Here is a 22872-nt window from a genome sequence, read left to right as displayed (position 1 = left end):
GAGTTTGCAGAGCAACCAATTAACCTGAATTCCAAAGAAGGACGGGAGCCTCCGAGAAGAAATGGGACACAGGCACTGGCACGCTTGTGAAGCAGGAGGAAGATGGGGCCTCCATTCAGACAGGTAAGAGTTCATTTCCTTCCTAGATGCAGGTTGCTCGCCGGTATCATATTCTTTCTGCCTCCAGAAAGATCTACATAAACAAGTAAAGATCTCTGGAAATGGACAGAATGAAGGTAAATATAAGAGACATTTTTCTGTGTTTAATCACCTTAAAAGACAATTGACTAAAGCAAAAGAGTGGCAATACACTCCTCTTTTGCTTTCGAAGTCATGGGGATGTAAAGTCTGGAGTAGGGAATATAGCCAATAACTACGTGGTGAGAGGTGATAAGCACACTTACTGTGGTGAGCATTTTGTAATGTATATAATTGCTGAATGACTATGTTATACACCTGAAATTAATATAAAATTATGTCACTACATTTAAAAAAATCTATTTTAGAGAGAGAGAGAGCACAAGTGGGGGAGAGGGGCAGGGAGAGAGAGAGAGAGAGAAAGGGAGAGAGAAAGAGAAAGAGAGAGGAAATCTTAAGCAGGCTCCATGCTGACTGTGGGGCTCGATCCCACAACCCTGGGATCATGACTTGAGCCGAAATCAAGAGTCTGACACTCAACCGACTGAGCTACACAGGTGCCCCTATATGTCACAACACTTCAATTTTTAAAACAGCAGCAGTACGTTGTGGGTATATAGCATATATAAAAGTTAAATTATGACAATAACAATAGTTAAAATGATGTATGACATTATTTGAAGATTGCCTTTGGTTAATTGAAGACATACACCATATATGCAAGGGGAACCACTAAAAAAAAATTTTTAAGAGGTATAAATAACAAGCCAATATGAAGATAAAGTGAAATAATAAAAATATTGGGAGCCAGGGCATCTGGGTGGCTCACTCGGTTAAGCGTCCGACTTTGGCTCAGGTCATGATCTCGTGTTTCTTGAGTTCGGGCCCACATCGAGCTCTGTGCTGACAGCTCAGAACCTGGAGTCTGCTTTGCATTCTGTGTCTCCCTCTCTCTGTGCTCCTCCCCTGCTCTCTCTCTCTCTCTCTCTCAAAATTAATAAAATATTTAAAAAAAAATTTTTTTTAAATATTGGGAGGCATTCTCCCTGGCCCTTTTGGTGTTCAACGTGTCTTGTTGACTATGTCAAGATTGCAAGGATTTGACTTCTCTTCTGCACCCTTGCTTAGGATTGATAATTGTTAATAGAGCTTGAGAGACCAGATCGTGTCTTTCTCAGACCAAGGCAGGTTTGCTTACTGCTTGCTATAGAAGTTCTGGGCCTGGTTCCCCAGCCACAGGGTAAAGCCACTATGTGTGTGCTATGCATCTGGGACCACCATATCAGTTATTGGACCTGGGGCCAAGTGAACCACAGACAGACAGCTATGCTCCTGTTCATGTTGTTTGGTGTGCTATGAGTAATGTTTCAATCAAATGGAATAAGTCTTATTGTCTATTTTTGGTACCCAATAGGTTGATGTTTTTCCCTGAAGAAATGTAATTAATCCAAAGTAAGGGGGAAAAAAATGAGAAAAAAATGGATGGAAATATAAAACAAATATGTAAGATTTTAATCCAATTGCCAATGAAAGAACCAATTAAAGGACAGACTAGTACATTTGGAAATAAAGCAAAAGGCAATAATGTGCTGTCTATAGAAACCGAATTTAACTATAAAGAAACATGTACGTTAAAAGTAAATGGATGGAAGGACACCTGGATGGCTCACTCGGTTAAGCACCCGACTGGCTCAGATCATGATCTCGTGGTTCATGAGTTTGGGCCCCACATTGGGCTCTGTGCTGACAGCTCAGAGCCCGAAGCCTGCTTCGGATTCTGTGTCTCCCTCTCTTTCTGCCCCTCCCACTCACACTCTATCCCTCTCTCTCAAAAATAAATAAATTAATTAATTAAAAATTAAAAAAAAAAAAGTAAATGGATGGAATGAGATGTACCACACAAACAGTAATCAAATCAAACTGGAGTGGCAGTATTCATAGCAGACAAATATAAACCTTCAAAAAGACTATTAGCAGTGATGGAAGAGGGATAGTGATAACAATAAAAAGTTCAATTCACCAAAAAGACTTCACTATTGTAATGCAAATACATCTAATAACAGAGTTTCAAAAACAGATGAAGTAAAAACCAATAGACCTAAAATAGAAAGAGAAAAATCTATATTTCAGTTCGAGAATTCAATACTGCTCTCTCAGTAATCAATAAAACAAGTAGGAGAAAAAAGGAAGGAGGTAGAAAACCTGAACGCTATCAACTGACTTGTTCCGACTGCCACGTTGCTAACACTTTAACCCGACAACAGCAGGATAAGGATTCTTGCAACTGCACATAAAGCATTCACCAAGCTGCATCATAGCCTGGGCCACCAAACGAACCTCAACAAATTTAAAAGAATTTAAATCAGACAAAATATTTTATGACTATACAAGAATTAAAATGTAACCAATAAAGGCATCTGGGAGACACCCCCAATCCTTGAGAATAAAACAGGACACTTCAAAAAAAACCGAGAGTCGAAGGTGAACTCCAAAAGGAAATGAGAAGAATATCTTGAATTGAATAAAAACTGAAACGCAGCTGCCTGCCTCCAAAGGCCCCTGGTGCTCCCTGCCTTTCCTTTATTCTTACCTTTGTGTAGTCCTCTGCTACACTGTATCGAGGCAACTCTCGATACAGTCACAAACGGTGGTGGATCCCATCCAAAACTAGGATTGAAAAAACAAAAGACCACAGCTCCCGTCTCGGGTGTGTGTCCTCTGTTGCTTGGCTCGCTCGCTCTGGAGGAAGCACCCTACTGTGTCATCAACAGCCATGCAGACAGGCCTACGTGGCATGGCACTGAAGATTCCAGCCGACGGCCAGGAAGAACAGAGACCGGCCGGCAACCGCATGCGGGCGCAGGGAAACGGAACCGCTGGGCCCGGTGGAGCCTCGAGAGAGTGGACTGCGGTCCTGGCCAGGGGCTTGACGGCCACCTCGAGAGATTCTGAGACATCACCACCTCAGCTAGAGCACTCCTGGATTCCTGATGCCCCAATCCCCTGACATAATAAATCCCTCTTGTATTAAACTGCTACACTCAAGACTAGTTTGCCATGCAGCAGGAGACAGGGCCTAGGCTTTGGTACTGCGGGAGAGTGCTGCTGTGTCAGCTCCGAAATGTGGCAGTGGCATTAGCACTCACCACAAATTGATGAGACTGTAGGGAAAGCGCCTTGGAAACGCTGTTAATAGAAGCCTCGGGCCTTTGAGAAAAAGGCAGGGCCGACAGCAAAGTGGGTAAATGCTATTGGGAACTGGGGAACTGGGGAACTGGGGGAGAGGAAGCCGGTTATGTCCTAGCACAGAGGTTAGCAGCCCCGTCGCCTGCAGTACAGTGAGCAGCAGAAAGTACCCCTGATGAGCTGGGTGGTCTAGCTGAGGACATTTCCCAGGAAGGCGTCAAAGGCGCCACCTGGTCTCTTCTCGCTGCTGACAGTAAAATGCCAGCAGAGAGGGCGGAACTAAGGCAGCAGCTCCCGAGTGACAGCGAGGTGGCCTCCCGCGGGGCATTTGGCAATGTCTGGAGACATTTTTGGTCCTTGAAACTAGAGAGGTTGCTCTTGGCATCCAGTTAGTAGAGGCCAGGGATGCTGGTAAATAGCGTCTAATTGCAAGACAGACCCCTCTCCCTACCTCCCCCCGCACAAAGATTCATTCTGCCCAGAATATCAGTAGTGCTGAGGCTGAGAAACCCTGAGCCAAAGGGAAGCAGTGGTAAATATAAAAGAGCCAGAACTTCATGGTAGGAAATTCTCAGCCTCTCCAAACGGCAAATGATAGTCACAGTAAGAAGTGCTTTCCTCGCAAAGCTCAAATAATCCAGGGCATTGAAAACCTTAAAAAACAAAAACAAAAACAAAAACAAACAAACAAACAAACAAAAAACCCCCACCATGGTCCAAAAATGAAACTGAGGTTGTGACTGTTAAGATCTTGAGTTTACATCTCAGGAAGACGAAAGGCAACGCCTCAGAGTACTATTCAGTCAGATAAAAGACCTCTAAGATTATAGGTGTGCTTTACAGATCCTCTAAATCAAACAATAGAGATTCTAGAAAGCTGAAGGTGTTGTCCCTTAGCCATTTCAGCAGAAGCCTAATGCAGAGAAGGGCTTATCTCAAAGAAATTGTGGGCATGGCTTTTGTCTAGCCAAGTGGACCCGGATAAGATTCAGAGTGACCTACAAGTTCTTAGAGGGATAATAAATCCAGAAACATCTCCAGTTTGGATTTATAAGAATGAAGAGGGTATAAAATAAAAAGAGGACTTTGGGCTCTGAATAAAATGGAGTAGATGCATTCCTCTCTTTCCTTCCCACAAGTACAGGTTAAAATGCTGGACATTTTATCTCAAACAAACATAAGAAGGCAGATCAACCAGGACTCCTCCCCGCCCCCCCCCCCCCCCCCCGTAGGCTTTCTTTTTGCTAGGGTCTGGAGAAGCCTGCAACCTGGAAATGCCAACAAGGCACAGATTAAAGTCGCCTCCATGAAAAGCCTGTTTTCTCTTGTCAAAGGACTGAGAAAGGGGCACCCTAGCAAGACAGAAATCTTCTGACATTAAATGGCCCACTCCAGCAAAATACTAGAGGAAAAGGCACTCCTAGCCTCCACCTGCAGACAGAGGGGGACAGCCTAGACTTCAATGTTTGTCTTGTAACAGAGGTTACAGGGCACCTCCCCCACTTCACCTCCAAGCGGTGTTGGTGGGGGGAGGCTTCATCATTGCCCAACAGTAGCAAGTACCTCTCTCCAAGTACCCTTCCCCATTTCCATGGTGTCAGAGGAGGCCATGGGGGGAGCTACACTACCATCCCAGCAATGATGAGGCCCCACTCCCTTCCCCCACTGTAAAGGAGGCCCAGTATGGAATCCAGATGTCCACCTCTGCCCAGCAGTAATGAGGCAACCCTACCCTACCCTTCCCCTACTGGGTGGTGTCAGGGGGGTCATGTGGGTAGTACGGGTTTTCACTCTCATCTGGTGGTAAAGAGTTGGTATCACTGGACCAGATCATCCGAGGCCTACTAAAACAGAAGGTTTAAATGAAATCCAGAGTCTCATAACATAATTTCCAAAATGTCCAGGTTATAACTGTAAATAATTCATCATACATAGAACTGGGAAAATCTCAATTTGGATAAGAAAAGACAATCAACAGATACCAACAGATCAGTGTTGCTGGATTTATCTATGATTTTAAGACAGTCACTATAAAAATGCTTCAACAAGTTGGGGCACTTGGGTGGCTCAATCGGTTAAGCGTCCAACTTTGGCTCAGGTCATGATCTCGCAGTTTGTGAGTTCAAGCTCTGCCTTGGGTTTTCTGCTTGTCAGCACAAAGCCCGCTTTAGATCCTCTGTCCCCCTCTCTGCCCCTCACTCACTGTGCTCTCTCTCTCTCAAAAACAAATATTTTTTAAAAAGCTTCAACAAGCAATTACAAACATTCTTCAAATAAATGAAAACAAACATCAGGGAGGGGCATCTGAGTGGCTCAGTTGGTTAAACTTCCAGCTCTTGGTTTTGGCTCAGGTCATGATCTCAGTTTGTGAGTTCGGGCCCTAAGACAGGCTCTGTGCTGACAGTGCAGAGCCTGCTTGGAATTTTCTCTCTCTCCTCTTCCTCTCTCTCTCTTTCTCTCTCTCTCAAAATAAATAAGTAAAAAGTTTTTAAAAATTATTTTTAAAAATCTCAGAAAAAGAAATAGAAGACACAAAGAAAATAGAAATGTTAGAACTGAAGAAAAAAATTACTGTGCTGGGTTGAATCGTGTTCTCCAAAATACCCAATATTACAGAATGTGACCTTATTTGGAAATAGAGTCTCTGCAGAAATAATTAGTTAAAATGAGGTCAAACTGGAGTAGTGTGGGCACTAAATCCAATAACTGGTATCCATTATAAGACAATGTGAAAACACAGAAAGATACCCAGGGGAGACCACCATGTGAAGATGGACGCAAATACTGGGATGATGGGTCGATAAGCCAAGGAGCACCCAGGATGCCTGGTGATCACCAGGAGCCAGGAGAGAGGCATGGGACAGGTTCTCCCTTGGAGCCTCCAGAAGGAACCACCACCTTGGGTTTTGGACTCTTGGCCTCCAGTACTGTGTGAAAATAAACTTGTTGTTTTAAGCCATCAAGTTTGTGGTCATTTGTTACAGCAGGCAGGCCTGGGAAACTAATACAGAAACCAAAATGTAAAATAAAACCACCTCACTGGGTAGGCTCAATAGAAGGATGGAGATAATGTTTGAAAGGACAGGTGCATTTGAAGATAGAACAGTAGAAATGATCCAATCTGAAAGAGAGAGAAAATTATATTTAAAAAGGATAAAGAGCAAGAACAGAGCTTCAGAAACCTGTGAGACAGTAACAAAAGATTTAACATTTGTGTTACGGGAGTCCCAGGTGGAGAGGAAAAGGAAGTGAAGCTGAAAAAACATTCCAGAAAAGAATGGCTGAAAGTTTCCCAAGTTCGACAAAGACCTGAACCTACAGATTCAAGAAGCCGACTGAATCTCCAGCATAAGCCCAAATAAATCCATGATAACACACACCATAATCAAACTTCTGAAAACTCAAGTCAATGAAAGAATCGTGAAGGCAGTCAGAGAGAAATGACACCTTTCCTGTGGGGGAACAACAGTTCAGTTGCAGCAGATTTGAGCTGCCAGAAAGAAGTGGGACAGCATTCAAGGAGCAAAGGAAGATACGGTCAGTCCAGAGTGCCTGACAAAGATTCTCTCCTTGACCAAACTCTAGCTGGGCTCTTCTGAGCCCTCTTTTCAACATGGCCTTAAACTTGGTGTATACAGACTTGAACAAACACTAACATAGTTTCTAACAACTCAAGGCTGAATCCCTAGGATGACCCCAGGCCCCTTAAAGTGCCTGCCTGAGAAAACTCAAGGCTGCCAAATGAATTTACTGTTTGCTCTAGCCAACGACCCCCCTCCCAATATAGGGCCCTGTCTCCCAACAGCAAGATATGCATCTTTCATGGAAGTGTAGGAGCCTAACTTCAATAGTGTCAGTTAGCAAACCTAGATAGGTCTCACATGGACCAATACCCCCTTTATGCTTTTTGTAAATTTTCACTTCCTTGGCTCTACAGAGCCCCCACTTACCCCCATTCCCTATTCCTGAATTCAAGATGCCAAGTTGTCTATACAAATCAAAGCTGAATTCAGTTCACACTGGATTCTTTTCCCTATTACAAGAGTATATTCATGATCAAAATCTATCCTTTCTACTTTAGCTAATTTGTTTATCTCTGACATGCTATACCCAGAAAGAAGACCATTTAGGAATGAAGATGAAATTAAGACATTCTCAAATAAAAGAAACACTAAGAGTATCTGTTGTCTGAAGACCTACCCTAAAAGAATGGCCGACACAGTTGGTAGAGTGTGTGACTGGATCTTGGGGTTGTGAGTTCGAGCCCCACGCTGGGTGTAGAGATTACTTTCAAAAAATGGCTGAAGGAAGTTCTTCAAACATAAAGGAAATGGTAAAAGAAGGAAACTTAAAACATCAAGAATGAAGAAAGATAAATGAAAAGAATGGAAATACAGGTAAATGTAATAGACTATCCTTCCCCACTGGTGTTTTCTAAATTATAATCAATGGCCACAGTATAAATTATAACATATAACATTGTCTGATGTGGTTCTCAGTGTATGTAGAGGAAATATGTAAGACATTATAAAATGGAAAGTAAAGATCTAAACAGAAGGCTTCTGTACCTCACTTGGAAGTGGCAAAATGTCGATACTGTGACTCATGTAGACTGTGATAAATTATGAATGTATAATGAAACCCCAGAGCAGTCACTAAAAACTCTGCACAAAGAGATACACTTGAAAACACCATAGATAAATAAAAAATGGAATCCTAAAAGATGTTCAAGTAACACAAGAAGGGTGGAAAAACAGAACAGAGGAATGAAAAATAGAGGGAACCAACAGAAAATAAAATGGCAAATGGAAACACTAAGACATAAATAATTACATCAACTGGAAATGGCCTAAATAAGTCATTTAAAAGTGAGAGATCTGAAAAACAGAATACAAAAATGTGACCCAGCTATAAGCCATCAGCAAGAAATTCACTTCAAATATAATGACATAGGTAGGTTGAAAGTAAAAGGATGTAAAAGAAATATGCCATACAAACATTAATCAAAAGACAGCAGAGCCTGCCATCTTAATATTAGGTAATAGCAGATAAAAGAAAATCACCCGGAAAAGAAGTTACATTACATAATGATAGCAGGGTCAAACCAGGAGGAAGACAAAGTAATCCTAAACATATAGGCACTAAACTGATAAAACCCAAAGGAGAAACAGGCAAATACACTATCAGAGTTGGAGACTTCCACACATCTCTGAACAACTGATAGAAATACTAGGCAGAAAAACAACAGGATCTGTAAGAACTTAACAAAACCATCAGCCAAAAGGATCTAACTGACATTTAGAGACTACTCCATCCAACAACAGCAAGATACACATTCTTTTCAAGTGCCCATGGAATATCCGCCCCAATAGACAATACCCTAAGTAAAAAATCAAAACACCAAACCACACACAACCTCAAGAGATTTAAAAGATTGAAAGAGATTTAAAATTATACAGTGAGTATTCCCTTGACCACAGTGGAATCAAATAGGTCCAAGTTAGCAACAGAAAGGTGACAGGAAAAATCTCCAAACACATGAAAAGTAAACAACATACTTCTAAATAATCTATGGGTCAAAGTGAAAATCTCAACGAAATTTTTAAAAATTTTGCTGAATGAAAGTACAAAGTATCAAAATTTGTGGGGCACAGCTAACTGGATGCTGAAAGGAAAATTTACGGCACTAAATGTTTACTTTAAAAGGAAGAAAGGCCTCCAACCAACAATCTAAGCTCCTGCCTCAAACTAGAATCAGAAGAGCAAAATAAACCCCAAAGAACTGAAAATAGAAAAACAATGCAGAAAACCAAGGAAACAAAGAGCTGCTTCTTTGGAAAGATCTGTAAAGTTGACAAACCTCTAACAAGATTGACAAAGGAAAAAAAGAAACAGAAGACCTAAACTATCAATTTCATGAGTGCAATGGAGGATATCCCTGCAGACTCCCAGACGTTAAAGAGATAATAAGGGACTACTAAGAACAATTCTACACACATCAATTTGACAATTTAGATAAAAAGGACTAAATCCTCAAAAAGTACAAACTGCCAAAACTCACCCAACATGAAATAGATCATAAAAACAGCTCTATAACTATAAAAGAAATTGAATCTGGGGGCACCTGGGTGGCTCAGTTGGTTGAGTGTCCAGCTTCAGCTCAGGTCATGATCTCACGGGTTTGAGTTCAAGCCCCGCGTCGGGCTCTGTGCTGACAGCTTGGAGCCTGTTTCGGATTCTGTTTCTCCCTCTCTCTCTGCTCCTCCCCTGCTCGTGCTCTGTCTCTCTCTCTCTCAAAAATAAATAAATAAACATTAAAAAAATTAAAAAAAAAAAAGAAATTGAATCTGTAGTCAATGCAACACACACACACACCTCTTAAAAAAAAAAAAAAGAAAGAAATATCTAGGCCCAGATGGTTTCACTGGAGAGATCCACCCAATGTTTATTAGGAGCATTATGTAGAAGAATTAATACCAATTCTATACAATCTCTTTCAGAAAATGGAATAGGAAGGAACACTTCTCAACATATTTTAGGAGCTTGGTATTACCAGACCCAGACAAAAACAGTACCAAAACACAACACAATAGACATATTTCACCTAAGTTATCAAATTTGAAGGCATGGAGTTGTTCATGATATTCCTTTATTATCCTCTTGATGTCCCTAGGATCAATAGTGGTGGTCCCTCTTAAATTTCTGATATTGGTAATTTGTATCTTCTTTCTTTTTGTTCTTGGTTAGGTTGGCTAGAGATCTGTTTATTTTTACCTTTTCAAAGAACAATTTGTGGGGTTCATTGATTTTCTCTACTGTTTTCCTGTTTTCAATTTCATTGATTTCTGCTCTAATTTTTATTATTTTCTTTTGCTTGCTTTAGGCTTAAATTGCCCTTCTTTCTCTCATTTTATAAGATGAAAGCTTAGATTGATTTCTGATCTTTCCTCTTTTCCAGTATATGCACTAGTGCTATAAACTTCCTCCTAAGCACAGTCTTCACTGCACCCTACACTTTTGATAACTTGTATTTTCACTTGCGTGTAGTTCAAAATATTTTAAAATTTCTCTTGAGATTTCTTCTTTGATCCATGTTATTCAGTAGCAGATTGTATAATAATATCCAGGACTTTCCCAACTATCTGTTATTGGCCTCTAATTTAATTCCATTGTGTTTTGAGAACATACTTTGTATGATTTCTATTCTTTTAAAAATCTGTTCAGGTGTGTTTTATAGCCTGGAATGTGGTCTATCATGAATGTTCCATATAAGCTTGAGAAGAATGCGTATTCTGCTATTTGTTGGATGAAGTATTCTATAAATGCCAATTAGATCAAGCTGATTGCTGGTGATGTTCAACTATATCCTTACTGATTTTTCTGCCTGTTTGACTTATAATTACTGAAAGAGAGGTGTTAAAGTCTCCAACTATAACAGTGTATTTGTTTATTTCTCCTTGGAGTTCTACTGGTTTTTGCCTCACATGTTTTGACACTCTATTGTTAGGGGCATATATATTAAAGATTATTATGTCTTCTTGGATAATGGACTCCTTTATTATTATTTAACAATCTTCTTTATCCCTGATAATGTTTCTTGTTCTGAAGTCTGCTTTGTCTGAAATTAATATAGCTATTCCAGCTTTCCTTTGTGTGAACACGGTATGTCTTTCTCTATCCCTTTATTGTTAAACTATCTTTGGCTTTATATTTAAAGTGGGGTTCTCGAGGCACCTGGGTGGCTCAGCTGGTTGAGCGTCTGACTTTGGCTTAGGTCATGATCTCACAGTTCACAGGTATGAGCCCCACATTGGGCTTTGCGCTGATAGCACTGAGCCTGCTTCGGATTCTCTGTCTCTCTCTTTCTCTGCCCCTCCCTGCTTGTGTTCTCTCTCAAAAATGAATAAACATTAAAAAAATTTGTAATAAAAAATAAAGTGGGGTTCTCTTAGACAACATATAATTAGGTCTTGGTTTTTTTGTTTGTTTGTTTTATTTTGTTTTTTGTCTACTCTGACAGTTCCAGTCTCTTAATTAGAATATATTTAGGCCATTCACATTTAAAGTCATCATTGATATAATTGGCATAATATCTACGATGCTTATAACTATTTTCTATTTGTTGTACTTGTTCTTTCTTTTCTTTCTTTCCCTCTTTTTCTGCCTTCTTTTGCTTTGAGCATTTTACATGATTCTATTTTCTCTCCTTTCTTAGCCTACCAATTATACTTCTTTTTAAAAAAAATTTTAGTCATTTCCCTAGAGTCTGTAATATATATTTACAACTATTTTAAGTCCCCTCTCAAATACTACTGTGCCAGTTCAAGAGTAATACATGTAACATATAAAGGACCCATAGCCTTCACAAAAATAGACACAGAAATCTTCAACAAAATATTACCAAATATTCAACCCAAAATTACATAAAAAGTGTTAAACACCAAAACCCAGTGGGGTTTATTCAGGCATGCAGGCCTACTTCAATATTCAAATATCAATTAATATAATCTACCATAGTAATGAACCAAAGAAGAAAAAAATCACATGACCATATTGACTCATGCAGAAAAATCATTAGACAAAAGCCAATGCCATTATTATAAAAACTCTCAACAAACTAGGAATAGAGGGTAACTTTGAACTTGATATAGAGCATCTACAGAAAACCTACAGCTAACATCATATTTACTGGTGAAAGATAAGATCAAGAATAAGGCAAGGATAACTGCTCTCATTACCTTTATGCAATGTGGTGCTGGAAGTTCTAACTAGCAAAATAAGACAAGAAAAGGAAATTAAGGTATTACAGATGGGAGAAAATATTTTCAAATCATACATGTTACAAAGGACTTGACTCTAGAATATATAAACAACTCTCAAAACTCAACAGTAACACCAACATTCTTCACAGAGTTAGAGCAAACAATTCTAAAATTTGGATGGAACCAGAAAGGATCCCAAATAGCCAAAGTAACATTGAAAGAGAAAACCAAAGCTGAAGGCATCACAATTCCAGACTTCAAGCTGTATTACAAAGCTGTAATCCTCAAGACAGTATGGTACTGGCACACAAACAGACACATAGATCAATGGAACAGAATAGAGAACCCAGAAATGGACCCACAAACATATGGCCAACTAATCTTCAACAAAGCAGGAAAGAATATCCAATGGAATAAAGACAGTCTCTTCAGCAAGTGGTGCTGGGAAAACTGGACAGCGACATGCAGAAGAATGAACCTAGACTTACTTTCTTTCTTTCTTTCTTTCTTTCTTTCTTTCTTTCTTTCTTTCTTTCTTTCTTTCTTTCTTTTGTTTTTTAATTTTATTTATTTATTTTGAGAGAGAACACAAGCAGGGGAGGAGCAGAGAGAGAGAGAGAGAGAGAGAGAATCCCAAGCAGGCTCCGTGCTGTCAGCGCAGAGCCCGACATGGGGCTCGATCCCAGGAACCATGAGATAATGTCCTGAGTTGAAATCAAGAGTTGAATGCTCAACCAACTGAGCCACCCTGGTGCCCCTAGACCACTTTCTTATACCATACACAAAATAAACTCAAAATGGATGAAAGCCCTAAACATAAGACAGGAAACCATCAAAATCCTAAACGAGAAAACAGGCAACAACCTCTTTGACCTCCACCTCAGTAACTTCCTACTTGACACATCTCCAGAGGCAATGGAAACAAAAGCAAAAATGAACTATTGGGACCTCATCAAGATAAAAGCCTTCTGCAAAGTGAAGGCAACTGTCAGCAAAACTAAAAGGCAACCAATGTAATGGCAAATGATACTTGCAAGTGACATATCAGATAAAGGGTTAGCATCTAAAATCTGTAAGGAACTTATCAAACTCAACACCCAAAAAACAAATAATCCAAATGGGCAAAAGACATGAATAGACACTTTTCCAAAGAAGACATCCAAAAGGCTAACAAACACATTAAAATATGCTCCCCATCACTCATCATCAGGGAAATAAAAATCAAAACGACAATGAGACACCACCTCACACCTGTCAGAATGGCTAAAATTAACAACTCAGGCAACAACAGATGTTGATGAGGATGCAGAGAAACAGGAACCCTTTTGTACTGCTGGTGGGAATGCAAACTGGTGCAGCCACTCTGGAAAACAGTATGGAGGTTCCTCAAAAAATTAAAAATAGAACTACCCTACGACCCAGCAATTGCACTACTAGGTATTTATCCAAAGGATACAAAAATGTTGATTTGAAGTACATGCACCCTAATATTTATAGCCGCACTATCAACAATAGCCAAAGTATGAAAAGAGCCCAAATGTCCATCAACTGATGAATGGATAAAGAAGATGTATCAATATACATTATAGAATATTACTATATTACATTATAAATCTTACTCAGCGATCAAAAAAAAATGAAATCTTGCCATTTGCAACAACATGGATGGAACGAGTGTATTAGGCTAAGTGAAATAAGTTGGTCAGAGAAAGACAAATATCATGTGATTTCACTCATATGTGGAATTTAAGAAACAAAACAGATGAACATAGGGGAAGGGAAGGAAAAATAAGATAAAAACAGAAAGGGAGACAAAGGAGAAGAGATTCTAAAGTATACAGAACAGACTCAGAGTTGCTGGTGGGGTGTTGGGTGGGGGGATAGGCTAAACGAGCAATGGGCATGAAAGGAGGGCGCTTGCTGGGATGAGCCCGGGTGTTATATGTAAGTGATGAATCACTAAATTCCTGAAATCATTATTACACTGTATGTTAACTACCTTGGATTTAAGTAATAATTAATTAATTAATTAATTTTTAAAAACTCAGGGGCGCCTGGGTGGCTCAGTCGGTTAAGCGGCCGACTTCAGCTCAGGTCACGATCTCGCGGTCCGTGAGTTCGAGCCCCGCGTCGGGCTCTGGGCTGATGGCTCAGAGCCTGGAGCCTGCTTCTGATTCTGTGTCTCCCTCTCTCTCTGCTCCTCCCCCGTTCATGCTCTGTCTCTCTCTGTCTCAAAAATAAATAAAAAACGTTAAAAAAAAAAAAAAAAAAAAAAAAAAACTCAGCAGTAGACAAACAATCCAATTAGAAAATGGACAAAAACCAGATGTTTTATCAAAGAGAATATAGAAATGGCAAATAACACAATAAAATATGTTCAGCATCAATAGCCATCAGGGAAATGCAAGTTAAAACCATGATGAGGTATCACTACACACTTACGAGAATCATTTTAAAAAATAGTGACCATAGTGGGGCGCCTGGGTGGCACAGTCAGTTAAGCATCCAACTCTTGATCTCAGCTCAGGTCGTGATCTCACAGTTTGTGCGTTCCAGCCCCACGCTGGGCTCTGTGCTCATGGCGTGCAGCCTGCGTGGGATTCTGTCTCTCCTTCTCTCTGCCCCTCCCCTGCTTGTGCCCTCTGTCTTCTCTCAAAATACATAAATAAACTTTAAAAAGTTTTAATAAATAAAAATTAAAAATGGGAACCATACCAAAAGCAGATCAGGATGCAGAAAAAACCGATCATTCATACATTGCTGGTGAGAATGTAAAATAATATAGTCACTCTGGAAAATAGTTTGTGTCTTCTTAGAAAACTAAACAGACACTAGCAATCGCACTCCTTATGGAGAAATGAAAACTATGTCCATGCAAAAACCCATACATGAATGTTCACAGCAGCTTTACTTGTAATAGCTCTAAATTAGAAACAACTCGAATGTTCTTCAGTAAGGGAATGGTTAAATAAACTGTGGTACATTCTATACTCTGGAATAAAACTCAACAACAAAAAACCCAAACTATTGATACATGCAATAACTGAGTGGATGTTGAGGGCATTCTTCTGAGTGAAAAAAACCCGCCAAACTCGAGCCTGAGCAGGCAGAGGAGCCAGGAGTAGTGGGGTGGACAGCAGGGAGAGGGGAGAGCGAGTGTCCTTCACAGCTTCCCTCTCAAGCCACCTCCGGGTTTCTGGCCTGGGTCACAGCATGTTAACCTCCCCCCTTCACCCTAATAATAAAGGACGTTGACATGCATGAAGTTGTTCTGCAGCCTAGACTTGGTCCATCACCCCTAAAAGGCAGGGCTAAGCACCCTCTACGCACGTGTCTCCGCCCTAGAGGCGGTGTATTGGAGAGTGGTTCTCACACTCGGCTGGGTATCAGACCGGCCGGCTGAATGGGGTGGTGCCCGGGGAAGCTGTGTTCCACAGGCTCTTCCAATTCCTGATGTGGCCAGCTAGGCAGATCCTTCAGAGCAGCCCTCATCTCTCCCTGCTCTTCACCACAGCCCCTCCCTGTCCTCATCTCCTGCCGCCACTAGTCTCCCCTTCTCTCACCTCCTTCGGGCCCTTGCTCACATCTCATCTGGTTGGTGAATGCTTCCCGTTCCAACCATTTTAATATGGCAAACATTCTGCCTTTGCTCTCCCACTGCCCTCTGCCCTGTTTACTTTTCTTCCCACACTTATTTCCCTCTGACAGGACAGTGGTGTGCTAGAACTGACTCATAAGAGCTTGCAAAAGCCTATTACACTCTTACAAGCTCTGCTGGCTGGTTGTTACGCCTAGCCATCATTAAAAATCAAATTACACAAACTTAATTAAATTAATGATATTAAAAACAAAGGCAAAAAATGCTCAAACTCATCACTTCGTAATTGTTTGCTACCTTTTGCTATTTATTATCTATGTTCTTGAGAGTCTTCACTGTTGTGGAAATATATAATCATATGCTACTATGCATTTCCATTCAATTCTCTATTCAGTGACGTCTCATTGGTAGCTTGAATTCAGCCCTGGTAGGAGTATTCACACCCAAACATAGGTACGTTATAAATCGGGTTTATTATTCTGTCAATTGTCTGCACCAGGGGTTGATCATGGCCCAAATCCAGCCCAACTACTTTTGTAAATAAAGTTTTATTACAACACAGCCATGCCTACTCATTTGCATACTATCTGTGGCTGCTTTCACCCTACGATAGCAGAGCTGAGCAGGTACAATTATATGGCCTGCAAAGCTTGACCTGTTTACTATCTTGCCCTTTACAGAAGAAACTTGCCCACCCATGGTCTAGCCTTAACATCTAACGGAGGAGATGTTAATAATGCAATTAAATGTAAACACGTATGTCCTGTCTCTAGCTAGTACATTGTAAACAGCACACACACCAAAAAAAACTGAGAAAACACACTGCCGGTATTTGAAAACTGATCCAATACAGCAAATAAGTCGATATGTCATTGGTGAATAAGTGAAATTCCAACATTTTATTCTCTCACTTTTTTACTTTCTTCCTCCTGAGAATGTCAACATTTATGTTGGAGCTACATTTGTTCATCCATAACCACCATAGATTGGCTATGGATAGGAGTTAGGCAAGACCCAGGAAAAGCATACTGTTAAGAATGAACTGGCTCTTTGGAATTTACAATAAAGAGTATTGTAGAATTTTATTATTTTATATTTGTATCAGTAAAATTTATAATACACACACATAGGTAAACACATTTTGCTTTACAAGCACGCGTACTGTTTTGTTTCCCCTCCAGCAGAATGTAAACTCCTTGAAAGGAAGAATGTTCTTTTATCCCAGTGCTTAGAACAACACCTGACATGTAGCACGTGCACAGTCAACATAGGACGGGAGAGAACAGATGAGCATAGTTGGGAACCCCTGGTTTCATGCATTGACTGTCAGACCTTAAATTTCCAGCTCCACCATTATCCACATGTGTGGCCTTGAGTAAATTATTTAACCCCTTTGAACCCTGGCTTCTTTATTTAAAAAGAGGAGACAATTCTCTTACCTCACAAGGAGGTAAGAGAATGCCTCTACCTGGCACCTACTAGGGTTTTCCACAAATGGGAGTTTCCTCCTCACCCTCCACCCCTGCCACACACATACTCCTTGGAGACCCAGCCCTGCTGCTGTCACAAATTTCAGTGATGTCACAGCCCCCCTCCCTGGAAGCTCCAGCACAGCCCTCCTGACAGCCAGCCTGAGTGCTGGCCGAACTGAGAGGGGCAGGGTGCAGGTGGTGCCTGATACCAGTCTTGCCCCAGATACCTGTCTTTGAGGCCTCACGGCCCCACTATGAGTCCATCAGCAAGGAAGAGGCCCAGGAATAGAATGGTTTCCAAGGTTGGACTTGGGAATGGACATGGAGGGGGTCCAGCCACACCCAGAGCAGGGGCCATCCAGCCTGGGGGAAAGGGAGAGGTGAAGGGTGAAGAAAGATCAGGAGAGTTAGAATGGTCTCCCCATTTCTGCCCCAAACCAAGACAGAAATCCCAGTCTAAGTTTGGTCAAACCATGCTCAGCCAAATGGAACAGCATAATGGAGGTGTTCAGGGGGATTCCTCCTATATTAGCGCTCTCTCTGTGTCTCTCCGTCTCTCTGTGTCTCTCTCTCAGCTACAAGATGAAGAACCATGGGACAAGATACCGCAACCTGTCAGCAAAGCAATTAGGCGGAACCGACTTAAGATGGTGAGATGCCCCATTTTGGTCCCTCCTGGTTGCCAGGCTTCTAGTGACCCAGAAGTCACCAGGCCCAGCCGTGACCTGAGTTGAGCCAAAGTCTAGGTGGGTTGTGGGAGACGACAGAAAGCTGAAGCTTCTCTTTTCCTTGTTTCTTGACCCCGGCAGGTATTAAAAAACTTGTCGCTCTTGAAGCTGCTCAAGAGCTCAAACCCCCGGATCCAAGAACTGCATAACTTGGCCAGAAGGTGTTGGAATTCGTTGCTCAGAGTTCCGAAGATCCTTGGGATCTCCACCAGGTGAGCTTGGCCCACCATGCCCCCACCACAGACCCTACAGCTATCTTTACTGGGAATAGGCACAATCTATATATGCTAAGAAATTAAGAAAACCTAATTTTTACAAAGGCTCTGTGAGAAAGGTATTTATTAGCCCCATTTTACTGATGGGGAGCTGAGGCTCAAGAGATAAAGTGACTTGTCCCAGCTACCTGAGCTGGTAAGTGGCAGAGCTAGGATCTGAAGCCATTCCTGTGTGCTATCAGAGCTGTGGTCCTAATCATGGTCACAATCATTCAATTATGGGACTAACCACCAGCCAGGGCACCACCCGAGCAAGAGGGGCCGCTCATCCTCCTCACCCTCAAGTCCACACAATGCAGAGATTCACCTGCAGACCAGTCACCTTACTAAGGCTTGGCTTCCTCATAAATCACACCAGAATATTAAGAAAGTTGACATTAGGCACCTGCTAAGTGCCAGGTATATGCTAAGCACTTCACAAGCATTTCCCAGTTATATAATTCTTCACAATTAGGTAGATAGAATTATCCCAGTTTTACAGATGAGAAAACTAAGGCTTTTAGAGGTTGAATTTCTTTCCCCAAACGCACAGATGGTAAGAGGCAGAAGCGAATTTGAACGCCAATTTGTCAGCCTTGAAAACCTTTGCTCGCAAAGCCACTGGGCCACTTCGCTGTCCCCTACTTTGGGGAACTGGTGTGAGAGAGTCCTGGGCCTGGCGTGTAGCAGGCATTCAAGTCACAATGGTGGCTTTTAACAGTACTGTCATTATCTTGAGGCTGAGCCCTCACTGATTCACACACTGAGCTAGGACAGTGCCACCACTGTGCAGAGAACCCAATGGTTCTCTACAGAGAACAGACACCCTTGGGGAAGGTCTCCTGCCAGCACTGAATACCTCTGGTTAACACCCCCTCTCTGGGCTCCTCACTCTGAGCAGGCCTCCTAGATGCCGGAAATCAGGAAACACTGAGCTGGTAAGGTCAGGCCTATCTCATCCCACAGTTTCCCAACCTGTTCAAAGCAGCACAACCTCTCTTCAGGTATCTGTCCTCAAGCCCCAGCTGTGTTGTTGGGTGGAAAGGTATCCTGCCCTCACCCTGCCCCTCCCAGAGCGGAGAGGGCATTTGAGATACCTCCCCAGAACCTTAAGGTTTCTTGGAACACAATTTGAAAACACTGGACCAGTTCACCCCTTCACCTGAAATCCAGAAAGGAAGAATCCTGGCCAGCAGTCCATGCAGACAACATACAGTCCTAGGGGTCCTAGCAACCTCTCCTGGCCCTTCGCCCATCCTTATCCCATCCCGTGCCTCCAGGCACATCCCCTGGTGGTGAAGCTTCTCTTCTGGTCCTCTCTAGCTTTCCCCCCTGAGCTGGCCGCATAGCAACTCTCTCAGGGCTGGAGGGTCAGGGCCTTAGTCCTGCTCTGCTGACTGTCTTCCCTCCCCCTGCCAGGAGCAGTAATGTCTGCGATAGAGTGGAACAAGATAATGAAGAGCTCCAAGAGGCTGAGTGCCCCGAGGAGACACTGGAATCCAAGAAATTACAGTCCACAGGGGAGCTCAAGCAGGGGTTGGGGGAGAGGAACAAGGCACAGGAGTCACCTGCAGCAGTGCTCCAGGGCAAAGAGCAGATGGAGCCTGAGCTCCCAAGGACATCAAAGGATCACGGCCTGACCGCTTTCCCTGGAGCCCAGGGAAGGCAATCACCTAAAGGAGAACCCCGCATCATCTTCCTGAAGACCTACCAGCACAAAACTCCCATGGGGGACAAGCAGCAGCCGGAGGCAGCTGACCAGTGGATCTGGTTTGAGGGGTTGCCCACCCGAATCCACCTCCCCGGGCATCGGGTGATGTGCAGATCGTCCACCCTGCGCTGGGTCAAGCGCTGCTGCACGCGCTTCTGCTCTGCGTCACTCGAGCTGCCCATGTGCCATCCGTACAGAGTGTGACGACACCACTGCCAGGCCGGGGTGAGACCTGGGCCCAAGGGAGGCCTGGAGATGGGTCCCGGAGTCAGGGGCTCATGATCCAGACTCTTGGGGACTGTGGCTAGCAGTGCTGGGGGGGCTCCTCCTGCATGCCCAGAGAGTTGGGGGGAAGCCACTGACCAAGGCCACACGGCAGGGAGATGACTAGGCTGGGGCCTCTCAAGATCCAAGCAGGGGTTCTGGGGAGGGGCACTGGAAGGTGGGTTCTAAGGTGGGTCATCTCACTGCCTGGAGGCCTGAGGAGGATCCACAACTGCTATGGCTCAGAATCTCAGTCAGGAGTCTGAGTAAGGGACTTCAGGGATTTCCAAATGAAGGGGGTGGGGGGGGGAGGGGGGCAGTCAAGTAGATCTCTGCTGTATCCTTTCCCCTTAGACCAAACCATCACCCACATTTGTTGCATTTATTCACGCCTCAAATAAGATTGACTCTGAACAAAAAGTTCCTTAGCGAAAGAAAGAAAGAAAGAAAGAAAGAAAGAAAGAAAGAAAGAAAGAAAGAAAGAAAGAAAACAGAAAAGAAAAAGAAAAAATACTTCACCAATTGAGGTCCCAAGAGAGGAAGGGGTGATGGGCTTGGGGATCCAGCTGAAAGGGAGGCTTCCCCTTCACAAAACCCCCATCCCCAACCTGCTGGACTTAGGGCGCCCTGGTCCCTGAGCCCGCTCCCAGGGCGACAGCTCCCCCTAGCGGCCGTCTTGGCTCCTAACACCAAGGTCTCTGCTCACAGGTGGTGTGACCTTGGACGGGAGCCAGAGGTGTGACAACGGAGACGGCGCAATCATCTGAGCGGGAGGGATGGGCGGGAAAATTCACGAGTGTACAAATAAAATCTCCCATAGGGACTGAAGAATATTACCGTACTTCCTGTTTGGGGCTGGAAAGGATGGTGGAAAGAGGCCCTCGGCGGAGGTGGGGAGGAAAAAGTGTGCATCAAGATTTTATGTTTCTTCCACTCCATTCCCAGGTCCCTATGGTCAGTCTAGAACGTGGCACCCAGAAGCCAGCGAGCTACACCCCTCCCCACCTCTGCGAGCTGGCCTCTCGAAGGATGCATTCTATGAAGTCACAAAAAGGGAACATCTGTCGGGTGCTTTCTGGGTGACCGGTACCTCACAATGGCCCTGCAAGCCAAGGAGATGAGGAGACCGTGACGCCGAAACAGAAGGTGATTTGGCCAGGCTCACACGACTAGGGGGTGGCGGGGCCAGAACTCTAATCTAGAAGTGCTGGCTGCTCCCCATTCCACCTTCCGAAGAAAGGAAAAGGCACAAGGGAGCATCCAGCCCGTATTCACGCGCATTGCGGCCCGGTTATTGCAGCATCGGCTGTCAACAAACCGGCAGCAGCTGAGCCTCAAAATGTGCCCAGCCTGGGTCAAGGAAAGCACCCAGTCAGGCCCCGAGTCAGTACTTCCCTACAGCTCCCAGGTGACACGGCACGCCCACCCTCCAATCCCAAGCCCGGTCGCCCCCTGTCTGCAGGAGCCATAGCCCTGATCACGCAGTTGGGGAGAGGAAAAACCAGGGAGCCGGGGTTTCTGGGGATCTTCCCCTAGAGGCGGGCTGCGCGGTGTGGCGTCCTCAAGAAAGCAGCGCAGCGATCGAGGGGCGCAGAGCCCTCCCGGGAGGGACCCAGGCAGTGGTAGAGAGGCCTAGATGCGGAGGAAGTGCAGGAGGGCCTCCCCGGGACACGCCTGCACCCTCCTAGGCCCCAGCGCTCCACTCCGTGACTGCGTCCAGCGGGCCTAGCGGGCCTGCACCGGCACAGAACGACCGTAGCCCTGGGCGGCGCGGCCACGGCCGGCCTGAGCCTGCGGGTGTGGGGCTGCTCGGTGCCGCCCCGCTCGGCTCTCCGGGAGCCGGCGCCTGGGCGCCACGATCCCCACTCCCGCCTCCCCTACCTCTACAGCGCCACTCCCCGTGCCGCCTCCACCCCGCAGCCTCCACTCCAAGCTGTCTCTCCGCCCGGCTTGCACGCCAGCCCACTTCCTGCGTCGTCGCCATTTCGGTTCTTTTGCTGGACATCCTCAATCCCATCAGTCTTCAAAAATCACCCCTACTCGATCTTTCCCCCCCAAGCCCCTTCCATTTCATCAACCTTCGCCTGAGGGTTTGTCCCATCTGTCCGCGCACACTGTCAGCAAGCAATCAGGGCAGCGCGCTCCCAAACAAAACACACCGTGTTGGGGACCCCCTGCTCTCGTCCTCATCGGAGCCCGCCCAGGGGACCCCAAGTGGGTAAGGTGTGAGCCTGAGCAAGACTGGCAGCTACCGCCTTGCCGCATAGGCAGTCAGAGTTGGGTCCAGGGTCAGCGTCAGCGTCAGCTGATGGACTGTGTCTGTGTCCTGAGGCTGGGATCTGTCATGTCCAGGGCACCTCTAGGCACTGGGGGGGGGGGGGGGGGGGGGGGGTGGCAGGGAGGCAAGGATGCAGGCACTTGGGCCTCAGGCAACGTGCCTCCCACAATCCCACAGCTGGGTTGTCCCCTTACCACCTTCCCTGTGCTTGACCACTCCAATCTGAGGCTTCTCTTCTGGGCTCAGTTAGATCCTGCTTTTTGGGGGCAGGAGGCTGCAACAGATCTCAGAGATCACAAACCACTCCAGAAATGGCTCCCTACCAGTTAACTGTGGGAAAAATTAACTTTAAAGTGTTGGATTCAGAGTGACTTTTAAGAAGTCACATGACCTCTCTGAGCCTATTTCATCTTTTTATAAAATAGGGATATGGGGCGCCTGGGTGGCTCAGTCAGTTGAGCGTCCGACTTTGGCTCAGGTC

General features: G+C 44.2%; 2 protein-coding genes and 1 long non-coding RNA gene across 6 annotated transcripts in view; 2 read left to right on the top strand and 1 right to left on the bottom strand.

The window, feature by feature from the left end:
• Window positions 1-22872, bottom strand: part of SYS1 (SYS1 golgi trafficking protein) — a 35053-nt gene that overhangs the window by 4502 nt on the left and 7679 nt on the right. The window contains exon 4 of one of the 2 annotated variants that reach the window (XR_009249035.1): window positions 25-215. The exons of the other annotated variant lie outside the window; for it this stretch is intronic. The gene's annotated coding sequence lies outside the window, so the exon portion shown is untranslated. The remainder of the gene's footprint in view (window positions 1-24; window positions 216-22872) is intronic. 2 annotated transcript variants of the gene reach the window in all.
• Window positions 9-20910, top strand: TP53TG5 (TP53 target 5). Of its 3 annotated transcripts, none has more exons than XM_058685766.1 (5): window positions 9-123; window positions 17732-17806; window positions 17966-18096; window positions 19558-20074; window positions 20822-20910. In XM_058685766.1, the coding sequence occupies exons 1-4, from the start codon at window positions 103-105 to the stop codon at window positions 20051-20053; spliced, it is 723 nt and encodes a 240-aa protein (XP_058541749.1). In that variant the 5' UTR covers window positions 9-102; the 3' UTR covers window positions 20054-20074; window positions 20822-20910. The 3 variants fall into 3 exon arrangements, with proteins under 3 accessions (XP_058541749.1, XP_058541748.1, XP_058541747.1); XM_058685765.1 differs by lacking the exon at window positions 9-123 and adding an exon at window positions 15996-17458; XM_058685764.1 differs by lacking the exon at window positions 9-123 and having other exon boundaries at window positions 17473-17806.
• On the top strand, window positions 5583-9624 carry LOC131485832 (uncharacterized). Its single transcript, XR_009249036.1, has 2 exons — window positions 5583-6861; window positions 7439-9624. It is a non-coding gene; the product is annotated as an uncharacterized LOC131485832 (long non-coding RNA).

This window comes from Neofelis nebulosa, chromosome 9, assembly GCF_028018385.1.
Source record: "Neofelis nebulosa isolate mNeoNeb1 chromosome 9, mNeoNeb1.pri, whole genome shotgun sequence".
Classification (NCBI taxonomy): domain Eukaryota; kingdom Metazoa; phylum Chordata; class Mammalia; order Carnivora; family Felidae; genus Neofelis; species Neofelis nebulosa.
The sequence above is the reverse complement of the archived record's forward strand: the minus strand, read 5'-3'. Positions and strand labels throughout refer to the sequence as shown.

Bases quoted from the DNA above. Each gene is read 5' to 3' on its own strand.
- TP53TG5 (XM_058685764.1), top strand. From the start codon at position 17,630: ATGCTCAGCCAAATGGAACAGCATAATGGAGGTGTTCAGGGGGATTCC. The intron at 17,807-17,965 runs GTGAGATGCCCC...TGACCCCGGCAG, and splicing joins GGCGGAACCGACTTAAGATG to GTATTAAAAAACTTGTCGCT. The intron at 18,097-19,557 runs GTGAGCTTGGCC...TCCCCCTGCCAG, and splicing joins ATCCTTGGGATCTCCACCAG to GAGCAGTAATGTCTGCGATA.